Raw genomic sequence first — 25,779 nt, 5'->3', positions numbered from 1 at the left:
AGATATTTTCCGAGACAGACATACAGTTCAACCTCCACTCAAATCCTAGGTATGGGTCTGACCATTATCTCAATATCGGTAAACTTAGTGATAAGGCTGAGGTGTGTTTGACAGGCAATGTACCAGTTACAGGAAGTCTTCATTGGCACACCATGTTACCATGGAGCTGTCAAGCTTAGGAGTCCATTTTGGATAAACTTTAATCCAGATCAATTTGATGATTTTTGGCATTGATATGTTGGTGGCGGGAAGGCTGAAACCACACTCACTGAAACTCTTAAGGATCCGTCCCCTTTTTTCAATTTTCACCTAAAATGACATACCCAAATGAAGCAAAGATATGCATATTCTTGGTACCATTTGAAAGCAAACACTTTGAAGTTTGTGTAAATGTGAAAGGAATGTAGGAGAATAACACAATAGATCTGGTAAAAGATAATACAAAGAAAAAAACAACTGTTCTTTTGTATTTTTTTTGTACCATCATCTTTGAAATGCAATAGAAAGGCCATAATGTATTATTCCAGCCCACGTACAATTGAGATTTGCCACTAGATGGCAGCAGTGAATATGCAACGTTTTAGACTGATCAAATGAACCATTGCATTTCTGTTTAACATATTGTATCAAGACTGCCCAAATGTGCCTAATTTGTTTATTCATAATTTTTCATGTTCAAAATTGTGCACTCTCATCAAACAATAGCATGGTATTATTTCACTGTAATAGCTAAGCTTTCTGCCAATATCAGATATCTCTATGTCTAATCGCATTAGCCTACGTTAGCTCAACCGTCCTGTGGACAGGACACCGATCCCGAAGAAGTTTAAAACTATAAAGCACTCCCTTTCCTCTTACAAGGAAATGAAACTTAGACTTCATACTATAACGTAGTGCCCTACCGATGTAGGATCTTAATTTGATCACTCTTTTGTTGCTGGTAATTATCCTGCACAGCAGGGAATGCAAACTTGAAGTGTATTTGGCTTCTAAAGTTTGTAATTTGGACATTGATTTCAGAATTTATTTGCCCTGACGAAAAATTTATCAACCCCTAAAAAGAAATCCCTTAATTAATCCACATCATAATTCAATTTTCCTGTTGCTGTTGGATTATTTTCCTGCTGTAGCAAATTGGCTCAAATTAAGATCCTACATCTGTATGTGGCTGTTACAATGAATGCGCAACACATTCCATGGTGTTGTCAGTGCCCCTTGGACCTGTTTATATCCCTGTAGTCAGGCAGTAACACTTAATGGCAAGTCATAAATGTATTGTAGGGTAAATAAAGTGTGGCCATTTCAATATTCCCTCTATTCAGGAAATCAGTCGGTCAAGCAGGTGCTGTGGACGGTACTGTAGCAGGGGGTAGAAAAGTAGGGACAATCACCATCCAATATGGGGTCTATACGTTTTATGTGGATGTTACTCCTCTCAGGCTCTCTATGTGTTCATGATGTCATGGGCATCCCCATCAGTGAGTAAAGTTTGTTTGTGGCTACATTTTGAAGATTGGTATGATATCAATACGGTACATGGTTTGGGGAATACTGTATACAGTAGATTAATAGAAAATGGTTAAGATCAATTAGAAATGATAATCGGTAATTGATTTGCCTTTGTATTTTGCTAAATGTATGCTCTTATGTTTGCACATATAAGCTATTTATTAGATTATTATGTCTTTTTGACACTTCATTTAGACATTAGTAAACAGAGGGGGAGACAGGCAAGTTGGAGTAACAGTAGGGAGGGTAAATGCGGGGAATGAACCAGTCGGCTTATATGTGGCTGGATCCGAGAGTGTTGCCATTAGACCATGACGCATAGATTGTTGTTACCTAATTACAATGGCGATTTTAGCATGTCAATCTTGGTAGGGCAGCGTCCCCCCCCCTCCCCCCCCATTTTTGAGATGCATGCCAGCAAAGCCACTACACAACACTAAACGATTTTGTCCTCAAACTTTGTCATCAAAGTCTGGCATTCTCTGGATTTATGGTGCTTTCAAGACAAGAGGCCCGAGTTCCCGACATGGAATTCCGAATTGAATGACCGTTAAAAACGTATTTTCCCAGTAGGAGCTCGTTTTTTCCAAGGTCCCAGTTGTCTTGAACTCACTGAAGTCTGAGATTTCCGGGTTTCCAGTTGTTTTGAACATGGCAGAGGTTATGCTGGATTGACAGCATAGACAAGGTTTTCAACCTTTTCTGGCCCATGGTGTTGAATGTTTATCCTTTTAAGCTTGGAAAAGAGACCCTTAAACCCAGACTTGGACCACACACCCACTCCACTGAATAGCAGGCTAGTGATTGCTTTACAACGCTTGCAGTTCGCTGCTGATTTCTTCCAAACCACTCATTGTAGAATTTGCGATTTCCAATTTATTGTGTAATGTTTATGTCCAATGGCTGATGAGCACTGATACATTTTATCTATAATTTCTCTTCATATGAAAAGGATTTGCCAGTAGATTGTCGACGTGATTCATGATGACTGCTTGTCTAGTTTGCTAGCTAAGATTTTGAAAGTATGATGTTGACATGATCAGTCCCATCAAATCTACGGTAGATATCCATCCCAGCCATCCTACAATCTAAACTTGATGCCCTCAATCTCACACAAATTATCAATGAACCTACCAGGTACCCCCCCAAAGCCTTAAACACGGGCACCCTCATAGATATCATCCTAACCAACTTCCCCTCTAAATACACCTCTGCTGTCTTCAACCAAGATCTCAGCGATCACTGCCTCATTGCCTGCATCCGTAATGGGTCAGCGGTCAAACGACCTCCACTCATCACTGTAAAACGATCCCTGAAACACTTCAGCGAGCAGGCCTTTCTAATCGACCTGGCCGGGGTATCCTGGAAGGATATTGATCTCATCCCGTCAGTAGAGGATGCCTGGATATTTTTTTTAAATGCCTTCCTAACAATCTTAAATAAACATGCCCCATTCAAGAAATTTAGAACCAGGAACAGATATAGCCCTTGGTTCTCCCCAGACCTGACTGCCCTTAACCAAACACAAAAACATCCTATGGCGTTCTGCATTAGCATCGAACAGCCCCCGTGATATGCAGCTGTTCAGGGAAGCTAGAAACCGTTATACACAGGCAGTTAGAAAAGCCAAGGCTAGCTTTTTCAAGCAGAAATTTGCTTCCTGCAACACTAACTCAAAAAAGTTCTGGGACACTGTAAAGTCCATGGAGAATAAGAACACCTCCTCCCAGCTGCCCACTGCACTGAAGATAGGAAACACTGTCACCACTGATAAATCCAACATAATTGAGAATTTCAATAAGCATTTTTCTACGGCTGGCCATGCTTTCCACCTGGCTACTCCTACCCCGGTCAACAGCACTGCACCCCCAACAGCAACTCGCCCAAGCCTTCCCCATTTCTCCTTCTCCCAAATCCATTCAGCTGAAGTTCTGAAAGAGCTGAAAAATCTGGACCCCTACAAATCAGCCTGGCTAGACAATCTGGACCCTTTCTTTCTAAAATTATCTGCCGAAATTGTTGCCACCCCTATTACTAGCCTGTTCAACCTCTCTTTCGTGTCGTCTGAGATTCCCAAAGATTGGAAAGCAGCTGCGGTCATCCCCCTCTTCAAAGGGGGGGACACTCTTGACCCAAACTGCTACAGACCTATATCTATCCTACCATGCCTTTCTAAGGTCTTCGAAAGCCAAGTAAACAAACAGATTACCAACCATTTCGAATCTCACCATACCTTCTCTGCTATGCAATCTGGTTTCAGAGCTGGTCATGGGTGCACCTCAGCCACGCTCAAGGTCCTAAACGATATCTTAACCGCCATCGATAAGAAACATTACTGTGCAGCCGTATTCATTGATCTGGCCAAGGCTTTCGACTCTGTCAACCACCACATCCTCATCGGCAGACTCGACAGCCTTGGTTTCTCAAATGATTGCCTCGCCTGGTTCACCAACTACTTCTCTGATAGAGTTCAGTGTGTCAAATCGGAGGGTCTGCTGTCCGGACCTCTGGCAGTCTCTATGGGGGTGTCACAGGGTTCAATTCTTGGACCGACTCTCTTCTCTGTATACATCAATGAGGTCGCTCTTGCTGCTGGTGAGTCTCTGATCCACCTCTACGCAGACGACACCATTCTGTATACTTCCGGCCCTTCTTTGGACACTGTGTTAACAACCCTCCAGGCGAGCTTCAATGCCATACAACTCTCCTTCCGTGGCCTCCAATTGCTCTTAAATACAAGTAAAACTAAATGCATGCTCTTCAACCGATCGCTACCTGCACCTACCCGCCTGTCCAACATCACTACTCTGGACGGCTCTGACTTAGAATACGTGGACAACTACAAATACTTAGGTGTCTGGTTAGACTGTAAACTCTCCTTCCAGACCCATATCAAACATCTCCAATCCAAAGTTAAATCTAGAATTGGCTTCCTATTTCGCAACAAAGCATCCTTCACTCATGCTGCCAAACATACCCTTGTAAAACTGACCATCCTACCAATCCTCGACTTTGGCGATGTCATTTACAAAATAGCCTCCAATACCCTACTCAACAAATTGGATGCAGTCTATCACAGCCCCATATACTACCCACCATTGCGACCTGTACGCTCTCGTTGGCTGGCCCTCGCTTCATACTCGTCGCCAAACCCACTGGCTCCATGTCATCTACAAGACCCTGCTAGGTAAAGTCCCCCCTTATCTCAGCTCGCTGGTCACCATAGCATCTCCCACCTGTAGCACACGCTCCAGCAGGTATATCTCTCTAGTCACCCCCAAAACCAATTCTTTCTTTGGCCGCCTCTCCTTCCAGTTCTCTGCTGCCAATGACTGGAACGAACTACAAAAATCTCTGAAACTGGAAACACTTATCTCCCTCACTAGCTTTAAGCACCAACTGTCAGAGCATCTTACAGATTACTGCACCTGTACATAGCCCACCTATAATTTAGCCCAAACAACTACCTCTTTCCCAACTGTATTTAATTAATTTATTTATTTTGCTCCTTTGCACCCCATTATTTTTATTTCTACTTTGCACATTCTTCCATTGCAAAACTACCATTCCAGTGTTTTACTTGCTATATTGTATTTACTTTACCACCATGGCCTTTTTTGCCTTTACCTCCCTTCTCACCTAATTTGCTCACATTGTATATAGACTTGTTTATACTGTATTATTGACTGTATATTTGTTTTACTCCATGTGTAACTCTGTGTCGTTGTATGTGTCGAACTGCTTTGCTTTATCTTGGCCAGGTCGCAATTGTAAATGAGAACTTGTTCTCAACTTGCCTACCTGGTTAAATAAAGGTGAAATAAATAAAAATATATATATAACGTGATTTTATCTGTGGCCAATGACCTTGAGACTTCTTGGATGGACACTTCTAATTTAACTCTATGGCAGCACCAAGGGGCTTGAATTTTTAAGCTCTCCCCATAGATTTTGCAGAGATATAGTGTCCCCATGAGTGACAGAACACTGAGCCAATCATGGCGTAACTAGAGAACATTACCAACCCTTACAATTCGTATTTTCCACTGGCTGCTCCACCACCACAGAAAGCACTGAGCTAGGCTGAAACACCTGCAATAAGGAGCTGCCTTATTCTTTTTTTTTTTTAAAGAGACCATTTTTGTATGCGGCTTTATTAACAATGATTTTTGAATTATTTATTTTTTACATTGTTTGCAAACTGATAAGCGACACGTATTAATGGCAAATTAACATGCAAAACAGGAGATATAGACACAACTCAAATAGAATTCACCAGAATCCTGATTAGAGATTGTCATTTGCTATTTCATGATGCTAAAGATCCACGTAAACAATACCATGTTTGCCCTAATGTTTATTTCTAGGTACATCAGTGAACTGTGCTGAAGGGTCAGACCTAACACTGGGAACTGTGGATGAGGAATATGAGGGTAATCAATGCAGTCATTCATTGCATGTTTCCATGCCATATCCATTCAAGTATTATATTTGTTCATGAGTCACCAAACCAATTTGTCTTACTGGTATTTCTGTTAATAAACGATTACACAGGAAAAGAGAGATGCCTGGATGAGCTGAGAAAATGAGATTTATAGAATGGGTTCAGTCTTTTTTGTAGCAACCTTTGTTACAATATATTGACTAATGGTGGGAAACATTCAACAACATTCAATAGAAATTGCTGGTACTATACATCACCCTAATGAACATTTGCCTCCCCCTGATGCTACAACAGGGGAAGTGGAAGTCCTCAACCAAATCCCCGTGGGTAATACCGTGAGGCTTGAGGCGTATGCCTTTCCAGAACACATCAATTTTCTCGAGTTAGTTTACACCCCTGGGAGTACAAATGCAACAGTCCGTACCAAGATGGCGCTGGATGCAGATCTGTTAACACAGGTGAGATGGTTATGGTGGCTCTACAACGTCTAGCTCTGGTCCCGGGTGTTGGTGCGCGTGCCTCTGCTGAAGTCCTACAGTAGAGGAATGCCCGTAGCGCTCTGGATCAGAGCTATACAACGTCATTCATGGTCAAGTATGGTTCACTTTAGGTGTTCGCTTTTTTATTGACAAAATAGGCGAAGGCTAATTCCTGATGAACATGCTGCAAAGGGTTTTGAACTTTACAATTATCCCCCCTCTCTCTCTTGTAGACTGGCGGTCAACTTTGGTATTCTGTTGTGTGTGTGAATGGCGCGGTAAGTAAAATTGAAAGATTATAAACTAATGTGACAATGGTTAGTATGTATGCTGTATATGATGGATTGTAACAATATATTGTAATGTATGAGAAGTGCATTTTGTTGACATAAAACTGTTATTATCTCTTCAGCTCGAAAATAAACGAAAACTTATCGTCGCCGACCTAAATGACAACGCTCCAATATTTGAGCAAAAGGTGTACACGAAAACGATATCTGAGGTAAGGCTACATCAGTCTACAGAAGATGAGTTGGCAAAAACATAATACTCCTGTCTTACACCTTGCAATACAATGAGCCCCTACGGGTTGTTTACGTGGTGAACCACCATGTGCTTTGTCTCTCCAGATTCAGGCAGTGAATTCTGAGGTGATCAGAGTGAAAGCAGTGGATGCCGATATCAGCATAAACAACAACAGAATTACATACCGCATATTGGTGAGTCACACATGGGCCGTATTCACCAAGAGTCCCAGAGCAGGAGTGCTGATATAGGATCAGTTTAGTATTTTAGATAATAATAAATAAGAAGGGAGACCTGATCCTAGATCAGCAGTCCTACTCTGAGACGCCTGATTACATTCAAGTCCTGGTCTATACTTTTTTATAAGTGTAACAGCAGTGGTTCTGTGACCACACCTGAGCTACATTAGCTCCCTTAGCTTAGAGGGATGGACAGGAGATCCGGGTTCGAATCCTTTTGGTCACATAAATTAGTCACAGCGAAGTGATCAATATGTCACATTCACCAAAGTAAACCGCTAGTCTAAACTGTCCATACAACTGTCTTACAAAAATATATACAGCTACAATGTAGGTCTATAATCTATAGCAGGTATTGGATAACCCAATGGAAATTATGACTGAACAGATTTATCTGATTCTGATACTGTTCCACAATGACTTTGGTCTTCCACCTTATTTAAGGACCCAGCACCCGCTGAATTTGAGGTCCGCAATGATGGGGCTGTACTGCTGAAGAGACCTCTGAACTACAACGTCGCCCAAAACTACAAATTCACAGTTGAGGCGCGGGTAGGTGATCTCACCATATCACACCCTACCACATTGGTCCAGAAATGGATATCCATGTTTATCTATTAATAATGCTTCTGGGATCCTTCCTTTTAGGATAATGGTGATCTCTTCGACACAGCAGACGTTGTTCTTGAGATTACGGACTTTGATAATCTGAATCCCTATTTCAATCACAGCCTTTACCAGGCTACCATACAGGAAGAACAAGTGAGTGTCATCATACCCATCAGACTACAAAATGTCATATATGTATCCTTAAAGCCACTGTGTTGCTGTGGTTGTGATGTCTATTTAATACATAATCTCCTCTTTAGACCGGGCCTTTCCTCACCATCCAGCCAGAGGGCATAAAAGCACAAGATGGAGACACTGGCATTAATGTGGCTATAGTCTACAGCATCAGTTCAGGTAATCTACTTGAGGCTTTTACCACAGGCTTGGACTACAACTCCCATCAGTTTTAGGATTTTTTTGTTGTTGATATGAAACAAGTACACTATATATACAAAAGTATGTTGACACCCATTCAAATTAGTCGATTTGCCTATTTCAGCCATACCCGTTGAGAGTGGTGTAATGCTCACCTACCCGCTGACAGGTGTATAACCTCAAGCACACAGCCATGCAATCTCCATAGACAAATATTGCCAGTAGAATGGCCTTACTGAATAGCTCAGTGTCTTAAAATGTGGCACCCTCATATGATGCCACCTTTCCAACAAGACAGTTCGTCCAGTTTCTGCCCTGCTACTGTAGAGCTGCCCCGGTCAACTGTAAGTGCTGTTATTGTAAAGTGGAAACATCTAGGAGCAACAACGGCTCAGGCGCAAAGTGGTAGGCCACACAAGCTCACAGAATGGGATTGCCGAGTACTGAAACACGTAAAAATCATCTATCGGTTTCAACACTCCCTACCGAGTTCCAAACTGCCTCTGAAAGCAACGTCAGCACAGTAACTGTTCGTTGGGAGCTTCATGAAATGGGTTTCCATGGCCAAGCCTAAGATCACCATGCACAATGCCAAGCGTCGGCTGGAGTGGTGTAATGCTCACTGCCATTGCACTCTGGAGCAGTGGAAACTCATTCTCTGGAATGAATCACGCTTCACCATTGGGCAGTCCGGCGGACAAATCTGGGTTTGACGGATGCCAGGACAACGCTACCTGCCTCAATGCATAGTGCCAACTGTAAATTTTGGTGGAGAAGAAATAATGGTCTGAGGCGGTCTTTCATTGTTTGGGCTAGGCCCCTTAGTACCACTGAAGGGAAATCTTAACGCTACATCATACAATTACATTTTAGACCATTCTGTGCTTCCAACTTTGTGGCAACAATTTGGGGAAGGCCCTTTCCTGTTTCCGCATGACAATGCTCCCGTGCACAAAGTGAGGTCCATACAGAAATGGTTTGTCGATATCGGTGTGGAAGAACTTGACTGGTCTGCACAGAGCCCTGACTTCAACCCCATTGAACACTTTTGGGTTGAATTGAAAACGCAGACTGCGAGCCAGGCCCAACCTCACTAATGCTCTTGTGGCTGAATGGAAGCATGTCCCCGCAGCAATGTTCCAACATCTAGTGGAAAGCCTTCCCAGAAGAGTGGAGGTGGTTATATTAATGCCCATGATTTTGTAATGAGATGTTCGTCGAGCAAGTGTCCACATACATTTGGTCATGGAATGTATCTTTGCATATGGAAACTATCAGAATATCATATTTGCATGAAAACGTATGTATGAGGTTCTGTTCACATTGTGGTGGAATGTTGTTGTGTGACTTTACCTCAGTATCGCCAAGCAAGTATCTCAGCAACTTCAACATCGACGCAAACAGTGGAGTCATCTCTGTGGTGACTGGGCTGGACAGAGAGGAGATATCCACAGTCACTGTCAATATCAAGGTATTGGGAATTGTAGCTATAGCATTCTAGCGTTTTACGATTACTCTAAATAAATAAAACCGTACTTCTCTCAGTTCATTCTCACTGTAGATTTATTCACAATCACAAGTGCATTAAGACAGTTAACATGGTATGGGCTTTAGGAGGGCTGGTGACCGTTGTATACATCCCAAGTTATGGATGTCAAATATCAACATCTATCACTTCCTTCCAGGCATCTCAGCAGGATGACAGCCTAAAGTCCGCTGACGCTTTGGTGTCTGTTACAATCGAGGACGTCAATGACAACGCTCCAGAGTTTGACAAAGCTAGCTACTCTGTCGCAATATTGGAGAACTCTCAAAAAGACACAGTTGTTTTCAGAGTCACAGTCACCGACCTGGACAAGGTAGGTAGAGTGGCATAAAAAAAATGGGTGATGGATTTACACAAAAAGAGATGTATTTCACTACTCGAGTTAGGAAGCAATGTCAATAAGTGCATATATCAAAACAGTTTACACGTTTGTATCTTGAGTTGTGTCTGTTTCTACATGAGCCAAATCATTTGTCACGCTTCATTTTATTTTTTCATTTTAAAACTTCATTTCCCCCCCAATTGGACATGAAACCATTTTGTCTTTGTCTCAGGGTGGATTTGTGGGAACGTTGCAGATCCTTCCGGAGTCTGTACCTTTCTCTATACTTTTGGATGGAACTGTCATAGTGAAGAGTTCAGCTGACCTGGACAGGGAGACTGTTGGAAACTTCCTCTTTCAGGTCAGACACTCTGAAACATAACAGTACTCAGACCTACAACTTTTATCCATTTAGCAGCTGACATAATCACAATAGCTAACAAATCAGCAAGGAACCTGGAAATATGTCTCAAAAGGTGCAAACTCCAGGTTTAATGGCACTTGGCAGTGCCCTGTACCATCTAATAAAACATGTCTTATCAAGAAATCTGTCCCAATGGGGAGTGCACACGTCAGTTGGTATGCTGTTGAACACCTTCCCATGTCTTCCCTACATCCAATATGAAGATTGAAGCACGGGAAAATGACCTGCCTAACCACGTCGTGTTGGCTGATGTGAACGTCACCCTCCTGGATGAGAATGACAACAGTCCTCAATTTAAGAGCTCCAGGTACGAGGGCAAGGTCTTCAAGAACCAAACGGTGGGGATGTTGGTTACCCAGGTGAGATGGCTTCTAACCTTGAACCTCAATTCGTCACTGTGTTGGTTAAAGTGTTTTGTCAGAGCCATTTACAATGTGGGAAACACATGATAGCCATAGTAACGCGATTGTAAAAAGAAAACAATGGTATTGCTTTGGTCACCACACCATGTGATTGGTAGGTTGAAGCAGCCGATCTGGATGCTGGTGCTAATGGACAGGTCAAGTACTCAATAGAGTTTGGGAACCTGGAAGGATATTTCTCCATCGACGAAAACACGGGCGAGATAAAACTGGAAAAAAACATTCCTCTGGAGGAGAACGAGGTCCTTAAGTTCCCTCTCTATGTGGCAGCAAGAGATGGTGAGTCTAGGTACAGTCTCTGTATAGAGAACTTGAAGGTAGTGTCATGTAAACTATTTTGTGGAGCGCAATGTAGTGCGGAATTAATCTGAGCGTAAAGTTGAGGAGATATGTGAAAGAACACAAGCAACGCAAGCAAACATACCATAGTCTAGTAACCATAGTATATATACACTGTAGACTAAAATAATATGAGAGGAATAGTGTATATCTACAGGAGGCTAGTCGGTCAACAGCTGGAGATTTGGTTATGGGTTCCCAAAGAAATTGCAGCCCTAAGTGACTGTTCTCCTGTCCTGTAGGTGGCGTAATATCTCGTTCCTCCTCGGTGGTAGTGGAGATCCAGGCACCTGGAGATTCCAACCCCCAGTTCCTCTTGAAGACTTACCGTGGGAGGATAGAGGAAGAGACGGATCCAGGGACGGTGATTGTCAAGGTGAACTTCCCCAGAACCACTAAATTCTACTTCATCTGAAAAAAAACAACCAGATCGATCCTATAACATTTTTGCCACCCCATATATAGGTGACATTCCTAGCAGTAACAACAGTGGTTCCCGTGACGCTTCAGGTCCTGACGGACGCCGACAAGTTCGCCGTTGACTCCAAAGGCGTTTTCACCTCTAAGGTCAAACTGGACTATGAGACCAAAAATAACTACTCAGTCCAGATCTCAATCTCGGATGGCACCAGTAGCGATGAGGCAACCGTTGTGGTGGAAGTGATTGACATCAATGACAACAGCCCCGTGTTTGGCGCCAGCTCTGTGACACAACTGGTCCCTGAGGATACGGAGGTAGGGGCCAACCTCACTGCCATGACCGCCACGGACGCGGACAACGGCTTCAACAGGGAGCTCCGCTATGCCCTCCGGGGAGGCGAGGGGAAGTTCGCTATCGATCCCAAAATAGGGATGGTGTCCCTGGCTGGGGCGCTGGACAGAGAGACCAAAGCAGAGTTCAGCCTGGAGGTGGTGGCTCAGGACCAAGGTCGTCCAGCTCTCTCTGCAACCGCCACTCTGCTCATTCAAGTATCTGACATCAACGACAATGTTCCAAGTTTCTCCAAGACGGAATATGAGGTTGAGGTCTTAGAAACAGAGTCTGTGGGAACGACACTGGTCACACTAGAAGCGGTGGATCTTGATGAAGGCACAAACGGTACAGTGACCTATAGTATATTTCTGCAAGACCCTCCCTCGACCGTGGCGTTCTTCCAGCTGGACTCGTCCACTGGGGAACTGCGGCTGGCGCAGGCCTTGGACTATGGAGCAGTGAAGGTGTACAACCTAATGGTACAGGCTGCAGATGGGGGGACCCCGTCCCTCATTGGGAATGGTTCAGTGGTGGTGAGGGTGAAAGATGTGAACAACAACCCGCCTCAGTTTAGCGCAGAGCGTTACGATGTCGCCGTCTCTGAGAACCTGGCCAGCGGAGCGGCTATCGTGACCCTGGAGGTCACCGATGAGGATGAGGTCAGAGAAATGAGACTGTCATTATCATCATGAGATCGATTATATTTTGTTATGATATAAACAATCTATAACATTACCATCTACATTGAGATCAGTGAGATCAGTGATATATCTGCACGATATGAAAAATATTGACTACGGTATATCGATTACAGTATAACAATGACGATATATCAACTACTATATATAATCAATGACAATATATACAGTACCAGTCAACATTTTTTACACACCTGCTCATTCAAGGGTTTTTATTTTTACTATTTTCTGCATTGTATAATAATAGTGAAGGCATCAAAACTATGAAATTACACGTATGGAATCATGTAGGAACCAAAAAAGTGTTAAACAAATCAAAATATATTTTATATTTGAGATTCTTCAAAGTAGCCACCCTTTGCCTTGATGACAGCTTTGCACATTCTTGGCATTCTCTCAACCAGCTTCACCTGGAATGCTTTTCCAACAGTCTTGAAGGAGTTCCCACATGTGCTGAGCACTTGCTGGCTGCTTTTCCTTCGATCTGCTGTCCAACTCATCCCAAGCCATCTCACAGGGTGGCAGGTAGCCTAGTGGTTAGAGCGTTGGACTAGTAACCGAAAGGTTGCAAGATTGAATCCCCGAGCCGACAAGGTCGTTCTGCCCCTGAACAAGGCAGTTAACCCACTGTTCCTAGGCCTGCATCTCGCAAAGACACGGTGGTTGGAACCAAAACTTTGGACTCATCAGATCAAATGACAGATTTCCACCGGTCTAATGTCCATTGCTCATGTTTCTTGGACCATTGGTGTCCTTTAGTAGTGGTTTCTTTGCAGCAATTTGACAATGAAGGCCTGATTCACTCAGTCTCCTCTGAACAGTTGATGTTGAGATGTGTTTGTTACTTGAACTCTGTGAAGCATTTATTTGGGCTGCAATCTGAGGTGCAGTTATCTCTAATGAATTTGTCCTCAGCAGAGGTAGCTCGGTCTTCCTTTCCTGTGGCGGTCCTCATGAGAGCCAGTTTCATCATAGCGTTTGATGGTTTTTGAGACTGCACTTGAAGAAACTTTCAAAGCTCTTTTCCGGATTGACTGACCTTCATGTCTTAAAGTAATGATGGACTGTAAGTTTCTCTTTTCTTATTTGAGCTGTTCTTGCCATAATATTGACGTGGTCTTTTACCAATTAGGGCTATCTTCTGTATACCACCCCTACCTTGTCACAACACAACTGATTGTCTCAAACGCATTAGGAAGAAAATAAATTCCACAAATTAACAAGGCACACCTGTTAATTGAAAGCATTCCAGGTGACTACCTCATGAAGCTGGTTGACAGAATGCCAAGAGTGTGCAAAGCTGTAATCAAGGCAAAGGGTGGCTACTTTGAAGAATCTCAAATAGATTTTGATTTGTTTAAAAATGTTTTGCTTACTACATTATTCCATATGTGTTATTTCATAGTTTTGATGTCTTTACTATTATTCTACAATGTAGAAAATATAAAAAATACTGAAAAACCCTAGCATGAGTAGGTGCGTCCAAACTTTTGACTGGTACTGTATATCGATGACAATATATAAATGGTGTATTTCATGACGATATCAACAATCTGAAAATATTTCAATACAACCATCCCACTAAAACATTTATGGCTCATTTTGGACTGATAAACTGACACCATAATCTCTTCCTTTTAGGGTGGATTCTCAAATGGTGACTTCATATTTATCAGTCACACCTTCAACATAAACAAACAAGGTGTTGTTTCCCTGAAGAATGATGTCACCTTGGACAGAGAGACAAAGGATAACTATGTTTTACAGGTATACCACGTCATGTCAACCGACATGTGCTTCATCTGCATTTCTCATAAGATCTACACCCAAATATAGGCCCCAATAACAGTTGGGTTTACTTCCATAAATGTAATCTATGTAGAGTGGGGAAAAATGTTCATATCTTAACGATGGGCAAGGACGCAACTGGAGGACAATCTATCTCTTCCTATCACCCGGACCTCAACCCCACCTAGACACCAAAGTGAACATTATCTTTGCTCATGTTGTTAAGTCATATAGGTGATAAAAATGTACAACGTGGATAGGTAAAAGCAGGCTGATAATTTTACTTAAGATGCTCAGCGAGACCATGACGGTCAACAACGTTACACTTTGGAGTCAACAATTTCAACAAAATTACATGCTAAGGTTTGTCAACTACGTCACGTGTTAAAATCGTAACCCTCTCACTGTTCAGGTGGTGGCGGTGGACAAAGATGGCCTGAACGCCACAGCCCAGCTCAACATCACCGTTCTGGACTACAATGACAACACACCCCAGTTCCCTACTCTTCCAGACCCCATCCCTTTCCCTGAGGGGGAGTACTCTGACAAGTCTCCAGGAGAGGTGTACCATATCCTTGCCACAGACTCAGATCTCGGCTCCAACGGAGAAGTCACCATCTCCATCTCCTCATCTGCCATGCCATTTCGCTTCAGGGAGGTGAGTCCAACCAAATAATGAAGCTCCTGGTGAACCTTCTTTACATAATACATTTTGTTAGATGAGAATTTGGATCTAGGGTACCAGGTTCGTTTACATTTACATTACATTTAAGTCATTTAGCAGACGCTCTTATCCAGAGCGACTTACAAATTGGTGCTTTCACCTTATGACATCCAGTGGAACAGCCACTTTACAATAGTGCATCTAGGTCTTTTAAGGGGGGGGGGGGAGAGGGGGGGGGGTGAGAAGGATTAAGAAATGACCAAACACACACAAAAAAGCAGACACTTTTGATGACCTCATCATTGGCAAACCATGTTTCTTCTCACGACTTCTCATACTCACTTAATCATGAGCAATGTTGTTAGGGTAACACTGCGTATTTACACTAGTGTGTCTTGTGCTGAAGGATGGGATGCTACTGGTTGTGGGTCCTCTGGATCGGGAGACCAAGGACATCTATGAGCTGGTCATTGTGGCCACTGACAAGGGGACACCACAGAGACCGGTACTATATACAAAACACAGTGGCCTAATTTATAGGATCCCTTCACCCTGAAATCAGTACGACATTACCATAGCAGTACCATATCATAACACTATATACCATAACACACAATATCAAAGTTCTGTGCAGCCTGCCTTCTTACACACAGTTGGTTTCAACCATTCCAACCCCACTTCACCAGAACATGACCAGCATCAGAGTGAGTGTGACAGATGTTAATGACAACACGCCGGTGTTCAGTGCCAGTACGTACACGAAGAGCATCCTGGTGAAGGACACCAAAGTGGGGGACGCGCTGTTGACCCTCTCTGCCACAGACAAGGACATGGACCTGAACGCACTCATCACCTACAGGTTAGCCATGCACTGCTGTCAAAACTCACACACACCTCTGTTGTACTTTCTACTCCCCGTCGTGGAGCCGATACTGTAGAGATGAGTTTCAAGTCCAAATTAAGGAATAAAATCGGCCTAAATGGATCCTTAACAATGTTGAAGAAATGTGTCTGTTCCTACACCGAGTTATGCGTCAAATGCTCCTCCTCTGGCTATCTAGTTTCTCCTCAGGCGCCTCCCCCCGCTTGGCCCTGAATGGTAGCACAGGAGAGGTGACTGTGGTCTCTGACCTTTCGGATGTCACGGAGGACACACTGCTTGAACTCACTGCAATGGCAAAGGACAGCGGGATGCCTCCTCTGAACTCCACAGGTCAGGGATTGAGCATCGCAATTGGACTTGTGTTTGTGTGTTTTTGTAACGTTGAGTTAGAGTGTATTATTTAATATGTTAGTCTGAATAATGATGGATACTAAATCTGTGTGTGTTCTCTCTTTTCACCTCATAGCCAATGTCCAGGTCTTCCTGATGACTGTCAGCCTTGGAGTGGACGTGGCCTTTGAGAACTCCTCCTACAACTTCAACGTTCCGGAGAACGAACCAAAAGGGAGACCCGTGGGGACAGTGAAGGCATCACCAGGGAGCCCCGTGTTTGTGGTTAATTATTTCCTGACCACGCACATGGACCTGTTCTCCGTCGATGCCCTAGGAGCCCTCACCACCAAAGAGCCGCTGGACAAAGAGACTGAGGAGTGGTACATCCTGGAGGTGGAGGCAGTGGACTCCAGGACTCCCCCTACTTCTGCCGTCGCAATGGTATGACCCATCCTGGTACCTGGCGACCAGATTTAGAGGACGTTTTAGAGGTGTTGCTTAGCTGAAAATATCTCATCATATGGGGGAACAGATTTCGGATCACAAGTAATCTTTCGTCTCTCACTCTCTTCCCTCACTCTTCCTCTCAGATCAGGGTACAGGTGGAAGATGTGAACGAGGCCCCAGAGTTCAAGAAAGAGACTTATGAAGCCAAGATCTTCAGCATTTCCCCATACAAATACCCTGTGGTCCAAGTTCAGGTAAGGGATGCAAAAGTGAACAGCGGGATAACCACTACATCCCTGGTGCCATGTCAAAGTTGACATAAGTTCTCATCCAGCTCCTCCATCCTGACCCCCCACTCTTCGCCCCTCTCCCCAGGCCACAGACCCAGACAGTGGTGACAGCGGTCGTCTGGACTACAGTCTGACAGAGCCCAGCTCGTCTTTTGACGTGGACCGTTCCACAGGCCAGGTGTACGTGGTGTCAGCGGTGGGATTAGAAGGAAAGACAACCACCGTCCTGGTGAAGGCCACAGATACTAAAGGACTCCATGCTACAACCAGGGTGGAGGTGAGTGGTGACAACAGTATACTGTACATATGGTAACACACATGACTTAACCAGTAACTTAACTTGCAACAGTAGTTACAGTATACTGCTCTATTCTGCCCCCAGGTGGACGTGCAGGGAAGTGCCAGTAATGATGTCGTAGTCATCTCCCTCAACCAGGCCACCAATGTTGTGGAGAAGAAGGTCCCTGAGATGGAAGAGTAAGATATTAGAACTGATAAAGTTTTTGTACCACACAATATGAACCACACAAAAGTGTGGGGCTGTTAGACGGGGTCCTTTATCCCTCTTCCTCAGTCTTTCTCATATGCCTCTCGTTCTCTGTGTCTCTTAGGTCTTTAGGGCGAGTTCTGGGCTGGACCGTGAAGGTGTTAGAGATTTCCAGCACCAGCAGAGGAGCTGTTGCGTCCCGGGAATCTGGGAGCGCCGCCAGGACGTACGTCAGCTTCATTGCCGTGAACAGCGGGGAACTCATCCCTGCCAAAGACGTCAAAAGGTAAGATCAATGTGTTGTTGAAAATCACTTCATCCACAACAAAGTAGGCCATCCTATAATGAGAAAATCAAAGCCATTGTTGGTTAAAGTTGAACTTTGAGGATGGCGAGTCTGAGGTTGGTCTCATTAAGGGAATTTTTGTGGAACATTCTTTAGTAGTTGACATAGACATACAATGACTGGACGCAACATTGCTTCCACAATTTTCTATTCAGCACGATGAACATCCATGTCTGTTCTACACGATAAAAATCTAATCGGAAAAATCTGTAATGTGACGTTGCATTCTTGAGAATAAGCCCCTAATGCGCAGACCAGCTGGCTGTTGTGTTTATGGACATATTCAATCAAACCTTGTCCCAGTCTGCTGTTCCCACATGCTTCAAGAGGGCCACCATTGTTCCTGTTCCCAAGAAAGCTAAGGTAACGGAGCTAAACGACTACCGCCCCGTAGCACTCACTTCCGTCATCATGAAGTGCTTTGAGAGACTATGGACCATATCACCTCCACCCTACCTGATTCCAAGATGGCATAGCAGTTCAGACGTCTTTTGTCCTCGTCTTGTCGTGTCCCGTATGTATATATATATATTTACAACTTTTTTCACATACCTTTTTATATATATTTTTAATTTTCCATACACTCATCTTCAAAACACTCTCCTGCAACCCGCCTCACCAATTTATATTTATAAAAAAAGTATTATTTACCTCAAATCTGTAATCCTCCAAGAAGCTAGCCAGAAGCTAATCAGAAGCTAGTTAGCTTCTTTACTGGCTAATCGTTAGTATTCAGCTAACCACGGTTTGTGGTCATCAGCTATCCTTTAGCTCGAATCTATCGCCAGTTTTGTATGGCGCAGCGCGGCTCGGAATGGAACATACCGGACCAATTATTCTCTTCATGTGCCTGGATTTCAACCGCTAACTCTGGACATTCATACCTGGATCTCACAGCTAGCTAGCTGCTATCCGTGTGACTATTGGCTTTCGTCGATTCCGGAGCAAACATCAATTATTCCGGAGCTAGCCAGCTGAAGAGTTCCATCAATCACCTATCCGGACCCGTTTTACTGCCTACGCGGAGCGCCACCGGGCCTTCACAACTGGACTGCCGACGTTATCTACCCGAAGGAGTTATCCGGCTGGCTCCTCCGTCGCGACGTTACCTGAACGCCCATCTGCGGCCCGCTAACCGTTAGCTGTCTTATCGGCTGCTATCCGAATAGACAATCGGACAATTTTTTAATTTTTTAAATTATTATTTTTCTTCTTGGGCCTCTATAATTATATCTATTGTTTATTTTGTTGTTGTGTGATTTGGATTAATCCCCTCTACCACATGGAACCCCACTAATCTACTGACGGAACGCAAGAGGTGGCTAATAACAGACCTCCATCCTATGCTAGCTTGCTACCGATGGCCTGGCTAGCTGTCTAAATCGCGACCCCCAACCAACCTCTCTACTCACTGGACCCTTTTGATCACTCGACTAAGCAGGCCTCTCCTTAATGTCAATATGCCTTGTCCATTGCTGTTCTGGTTAGTGTTTATTGGCTTATTTCACTGTAGAGCCTCTAGTCCTGCTCACTATACCTTATCCAACCTATTAGTTCCACCACCCACACATGCAATGACATCTCCTGGTTTCAATGATGTTTCTAGAGACAATATCTCTCTCTTCATCACTCAATACCTAGGTTTACCTCCACTGTATTCACATCCTACCATACCTTTGTCTGTACATTATACCTTGATGCTATTTTATCGCCCCCAGAAACCTCCTTTTACTCTCTGTTCCAGACGTTCTAGACGACCAATTGTTATTGCTTTTAGCCGTACCCTTATTCTACTCCTCCTCTGTTCCTCTGGCGATGTAGAGGTGAATCCAGGCCCTGCAGTGCCTAGCTCCACTCCTATTCCCCAGGCACTCTCTTTTGACGACTTCTGTAACCGTAATAGCCTTGGTTTCATGCATGTTAACATTAGAAGCCTCCTCCCTAAGTTTGTTCTATTCACTGCTTTAGCACACTCTGCCAACCCGGATGTTCTAGCTGTGTCTGAATCCTGGCTTAGGAAGACCACCAAAAATTCTGAAATGTTAATCCCAAACGACAACATTTTCAGACAAGATAGAACTGCCAAAGGGGGCGGTGTTGCAATCTGCTGCAAAGATAGCCTGCAGAGTTCTGTCCTACTATCCATGTCATTGTTGGTAATCAAGCCTACCACTGTTGTCTCGTCCCCAAACTTGATGATTGAGTTGGAGGCGTGCGTGGCCACGCAGTCGTGGGTGAACAGGGAGTACAGGAGAGGGCTCAGAACGCACCCTTGTGGGGCCCCAGTGTTGAGGATCAGCGGGGTGGAGATGTTGTTGCCTACCCTCACCACCTGGGGGCGGCCCGTCAGGAAGTCCAGTACCCAGTTGCACAGGGCGGGGTCGAGACCCAGGGTCTCGAGCTTGATGACGAGCTTGGAGGGTACTATTGTGTTGAATGCTGAGCTGTAGTCGATGAACAGCATTCTCACATAGGTATTCCTCTTGTCCAGATGGGTTAGGGCAGTGTGCAGTGTGGTTGAGATTGCATCGTCTGTAGACCTATTTGGGCGGTAAGCAAATTGGAGTGGGTCTAGGGTGTCAGGTAGGGTGGAGGTGATATGGTCCTTGACTAGTCTCTCAAAGCACTTCATGATGACGGAAGTGAGTGCTACGGGGCGGTAGTCGTTTAGCTCAGTTACCTTAGATTTCTTGGGAACAGGAACAATGGTGGCCCTCTTGAAGCATGTGGGAACAGCAGACTGGGATAGGGATTGATTGAATATGTCCGTAAACACACCAGCCAGCTGGTCTGCGCATGCTCTGAGGGCGCGGCTGGGGATGCCGTCTGGGCTGCAGGCATGCCCCATTCAAGAAATTTAGAACCAGGAACAGATATAGCCCTTGGTTCTCCCCAGACCTGACAGACCTTAACCAACACAAAAACATCCTATGGCGTTCTTCATTAGCATCGAACAGCCCCCGTGATATGCAGCTGTTCAGGGAAGCTAGAAACCATTATACACAGGCAGTTAGAAAAGCCAAGGCTAGCTTTTTCAAGCAGAAATTTGCTTCCTGCAACACTAACTCAAAAAAGTTCTGGGACACTGTAAAGTCCATGTAGAATAAGAACACCTCCTCCCAGCTGCCCACTGCACTGAAGATAGGAAACACTGTCACCACTGATAAATCCACCATAATTGAGAATTTCAATAAGCATTTTTCTACGGCTGGCCATGCTTTCTACCTGGCTACTCCTACCCCGGTCAACAGCACTGCACCCCCCACAGCAACTCGCCCAAGCCTTCCCCATTTCTCCTTCTCCCAAATCCGTTCAGCTGATGTTCTGAAAGAGCTGCAAAATCTGGACCCCTACAAATCAGCCGGGCTAGACAATCTGGACCCTTTCTTTCTAAAAAATTATCTGCCGAAATTGTTGCCCCCCCTATTACTAGCCTGTTCAACCTCTCTTTCGTGTCGTCTGAGATTCCCAAAGATTGGAAAGCAGCTGCGGTCATCCCCCTCTTCAAAGGGGGGGACACTCTTGACCCAAACTGCTACAGACCTATATCTATCCTACCATGCCTTTCTAAGGTCTTCGAAAGCCAAGTAAACAAACAGATTACCAACCATTTCGAATCTCACCATACCTTCTCTGCTATGCAATCTGGTTTCAGAGCTGGTCATGGGTGCACCTCAGCCACGCTCAAGGTCCTAAACGATATCTTAACCGCCATCGATAAGAAACATTACTGTGCAGCCGTATTCATTGATCTGGCCAAGGCTTTCGACTCTGTCAATCACCACATCCTCATCGGCAGACTCGACAGCCTTGGTTTCTCAAATGATTGCCTCGCCTGGTTCACAAACTACTTCTCTGATAGAGTTCAGTGTGTCAAATCGGAGGGTCTGCTGTCCGGACCTCTGGCAGTCTCTATGGGGGTGCCACAGGGTTCAATTCTTGGACCGACTCTTCTCTGTATACATCAATGAGGTCGCTCTTGCTGCTGGTGAGTCTCTGATCCACCTCTACGCAGACGACACCATTCTGTATACTTCTGGCCCTTCTTTGGACACTGTGTTAACAACCCTCCAGGCAAGCTTCAATGCCATACAACTCTCCTTCCGTGGCCTCCAATTGCTCTTAAATACAAGTAAAACTAAATGCATGCTCTTCAACCGATCGCTACCTGCACCTGCCCGCCTGTCCAACATCACTACTCTGGACGGCTCGGACTTAGAATACGTGGACAACTACAAATACTTAGGTGTCTGGTTAGACTGTAAACTCTCCTTCCAGACCCATATCAAACATCTCCAATCCAAAGTTAAGTTATCACAGTGCAATCCGTTTTGTCACCAAAGCCCCATATACTACCCACCATTGCGACCTGTACGCTCTCGTTGGCTGGCCCTCGCTTCATACTCGTCCTCAAACCCACTGGCTCCATGTCATCTACAAGACCCTGCTAGGTAAAGTCCCCCCTTATCTCAGCTCGCTGGTCACCATAGCATCTCCCAGCTGTAGCACACGCTCCAGCAGGTATATCTCTCTAGTCACCCCCAAAACCAATTATTTATTTGGCCGCCTCTCCATCCAGTTCTCTGCTGTCAATGACTGGAACGAACTACAAAAATCTCTGAATCTGGAAACACTTATCTCCCTCGCTAGCTTTAAGCACCAACTGTCAGAGCAGCTCACAGATTACTGCACCTGTACATAGCCCACCTATAATTTAGCCCAAACAACTACCTCTTTCCCTACTGTATTTTATTTATTTATTTTGCTCCTTTGCACCCCATTATTTTTATTTCTACTTTGCACATTTTTCCATTGCAAATCTACCATTCCAGTGTTTTACTTGCTATATTGTATTTACTTTGCCACCATGGCCTTGTTTTGCCTTTACCTCCCTTATCTCACCTCATTTGCTCACATCGTATATAGACTTGTTTATACTGTATTATTGACTGTATGTTTGTTTTACTCCATGTGTAACTCTGTGTCGTTGTATGTGTCGAACTGCTTTGCTTTATCTTGGCCAGGTCGCAATTGTAAATGAGAACTTGTTCTCAACTTGCCTACCTGGTTAAATAAAGGTGAAAAAAACAGACAAAAAACACCCTAGACCCACTCCAATTTGCTTACCGCCCCAATAGGTCCACAGACAACGCAATTGTATCACACTGCAATCGCAACCCATCTGGACAAGAGGAATACCTATGTGACAATGCTGTTCATCGACTACAGCTCAGCATTTAACACCAGAGTACCCTCCAAACTCATCATCAAGCTTGAGGCCCCGGGTCTCGACCCCACACTATGCAACTGGGTACTGGACTTCCTGATGGGTCGCCCCCAGGTGGTGAGGGTAGGTAACAACATCTCCACCCCGCTGATCCTCAACACTGGGGCCCCACAAGGGTGCGTTATGAGCCCTCTCCTGTACTCTCTGTTCACCCACGACTGCATGGTCATGCACGCCTCCAACTCAATCATCAAGTTTGCGGATGACACTACAGTGGTAGGCTTGATTACCAACAATGACGAGACGGCCTACAGGGAGGAGGTGAGGGCCCTCGGAGTGTGGTGTCAGGAAAATAACCTCACACTCAACATCAACAAAACTAAGGAGATGATCGTGGACTTCAGGAAACAGCAGAGGGAGCACCCCCTATCCACATTGACAGGACAGTAGTGGAGAGGGTAGTAAGTTAAGTTCCTCTGCGTACACATCACGGACAAACTGAATTGGTCCACCCACACAGACAGCGTGGTGAAGAAGGCACAGCAGAACCTCTTCAACCTCAGGAGGCTGAATAAATTTGTCTTGTCACCAAAAGCACTCAAACTTTTACAGATGCACAATCGAGAGCATCTTGTCGGGCTGTATCACCGCCTGGTTTGGCAACTGCTCCGTCCACAACCGTAAGCCTCTCCAGAGGGTAGTGAGGTCTGCACAACGCATCACCGGGGTCAAACTACCTGCCCTCCAGGACACCTACACCACCCAATGTCACAGGAAGGCCATAAAGATCATCAAGGACAAAACAACCACCCGAGCCACTGCCTGTTCACCCCGCTATCACCCAGAAGGCGAGGTCAGTACAGGTGCATCAAAGCGGGGACCGAGAGACTGAAAAACAGCTTCTATCTCAAGGCCATCAGACTGTTAAACAGCCACCACTAACAGTGAGTGGCTGCTGCCAACATACTGACTCAACTCCAGCCACTTTAATAATGGAAAAATTGATGTAAAAATGTATCACTAGCCACTTAAAACAATGCCACTTAACAATGTTTACATACCCTACATTACTCATCTCATATGTATATACTGTACTCGATACCATCTACTGCATCTTGCCTATGCCGTTCTGTACCATCACTCATTCATATATGTTTATGTACATATTCTTCATCCCTTTACACTTATGTGTATATGGTAGTTGTGGAATTGTTAGGTTAGATTACTCGTTGGTTATTACTGAATTGTCGGAACTAGAAGCACAAGCATTTTGCACTACACTCGCATTAACATCTGCTAACCATGTGTATGTGACAAATACAATTTGATTTAATGGCCGTTCTCTGATGTTGCCCACAGCAAGCTGCAGAGCGAGGCGGGCGCGGTGAAGGCAGAGCTAGAGAAGGTGTTTGGGGCGGGGCTGGAGCATGTGATGGAGGAGGAGTCAGCCGACCCCGCCTCTGACCAGGTCATAGTCATCGTCCTGGGCGTCCTGTTCGGCCTGAGTCTGCTGGGATTGGTGGCGATGGTGACGTTCACCGTTATCAAGTGAGTAGCTCATTCATGTTTGCTTAGTGTTTGTTATTAGCATTAAGTTAAGATGAGCAAGAAATGACTTATGATAATGAATCTAGCCCTTGCCACTAGCCATAATTGCAATTATGAACCCCTTATCCCCCAAAATGACTATGATACAAATGATTCTAGGCTAACCACTGTTTCAACATCTCAATTTCTTTTCAGGTTCAGAAGGATGAAAGAACCCACAGAGGACTCCTGTAGGGAAAGCTTTGACATTGATCGGCGAAATGAAGCTTACACGTAAAGTACTGTTTGAATATGCAATTACATATGGCGTCTTAACGTTTGATTCATTGATGATGGGATGCAATTGAACGAGTAATATTTCAAATCAATACTTTGTCATTTCTAGACAGCTACTATGCGAGTTCTTTCTCATCCGCCTTTTCTTCTGCTTTAGAAATAGAGATATGAAGGCGTCCGCAACAGGCTCAGAACAGGTAAGAACCCCGAGGCCAAACACAGGCCGTTCAAATATACAGTGCGATTTGTTGGTCAAGGGCGATGATCCATGCTGTTGTTTTTTAGGGGCAAAGGTCATGGAGAAAGAGTAAGACTTCACAGGAGGCAGTGCCAGAGTGTGACAGACAAGATGAAGATGGTGACAGCCATAACTCCTCTCTTTAGGTCCCACTGACAACTAAAACACAAATAAAGCACACACAATGAATGTGCACCAGAGCAGTGAGACAGATGGAGCAACACTGCAATGAAGGAATGATTAGTTTACTCTGACTTATTGGTTGGCTAATGCACTAATGCTTTGACCGTCAATTGCTGGCTATAGTCTATGCTGCACTCATATTAGGAGCATTTCTCTGTAAAACAAACAAATACCTTTGGCCAATAAATGTAAAAATAGAAAAGGCTATGATATGAATATGAACATTTTAGGACTAAGAATAGCACTTACTATGAATTATTTTATATGCTAATACATTGTTTCTGAGTGCTAATGATGGTATGTATTTCCTCTGTCACCAAACATACCTGAACCAACTTTTCACTGCATTTAGGTTTAACTAATAAAAAAGACCCTGGATAGAAA

The 25,779-nt window shown here is 44.4% G+C and overlaps 1 protein-coding gene across 2 annotated transcripts; it reads left to right on the top strand.

Annotated features, from left to right (window-relative positions):
• Nucleotides 1-1,305: 1,305 nt before the first annotated feature.
• On the top strand, nt 1,306-25,779 carry LOC115103848 (protocadherin Fat 4). Of its 2 annotated transcripts, none has more exons than XM_029624840.2 (30): nt 1,306-1,478; nt 5,877-5,942; nt 6,248-6,411; nt 6,666-6,710; nt 6,845-6,934; nt 7,062-7,151; nt 7,641-7,748; nt 7,845-7,958; nt 8,066-8,159; nt 9,539-9,651; nt 9,866-10,039; nt 10,281-10,409; nt 10,676-10,831; nt 10,993-11,173; nt 11,476-11,609; nt 11,699-12,646; nt 14,327-14,452; nt 14,886-15,131; nt 15,544-15,642; nt 15,824-15,996; nt 16,199-16,350; nt 16,487-16,794; nt 16,944-17,054; nt 17,176-17,367; nt 17,473-17,567; nt 17,702-17,863; nt 24,510-24,698; nt 24,894-24,971; nt 25,132-25,171; nt 25,260-25,779. In XM_029624840.2, the coding sequence occupies exons 1-30, from the start codon at nt 1,400-1,402 to the stop codon at nt 25,356-25,358; spliced, it is 4,755 nt and encodes a 1,584-aa protein (XP_029480700.2). In that variant the 5' UTR covers nt 1,306-1,399; the 3' UTR covers nt 25,359-25,779. The 2 variants fall into 2 exon arrangements, with proteins under 2 accessions (XP_029480700.2, XP_029480701.2); XM_029624841.2 differs by having other exon boundaries at nt 24,894-24,976; nt 25,260-25,309.

The sequence above is a fragment of the Oncorhynchus nerka genome, linkage group LG15 (genome assembly GCF_034236695.1).
Source record: "Oncorhynchus nerka isolate Pitt River linkage group LG15, Oner_Uvic_2.0, whole genome shotgun sequence".
Lineage (NCBI taxonomy): Eukaryota > Metazoa > Chordata > Actinopteri > Salmoniformes > Salmonidae > Oncorhynchus > Oncorhynchus nerka.
Note: the sequence above shows the minus strand (reverse complement) of the source record. Positions and strands in the feature narration are given on the sequence as shown.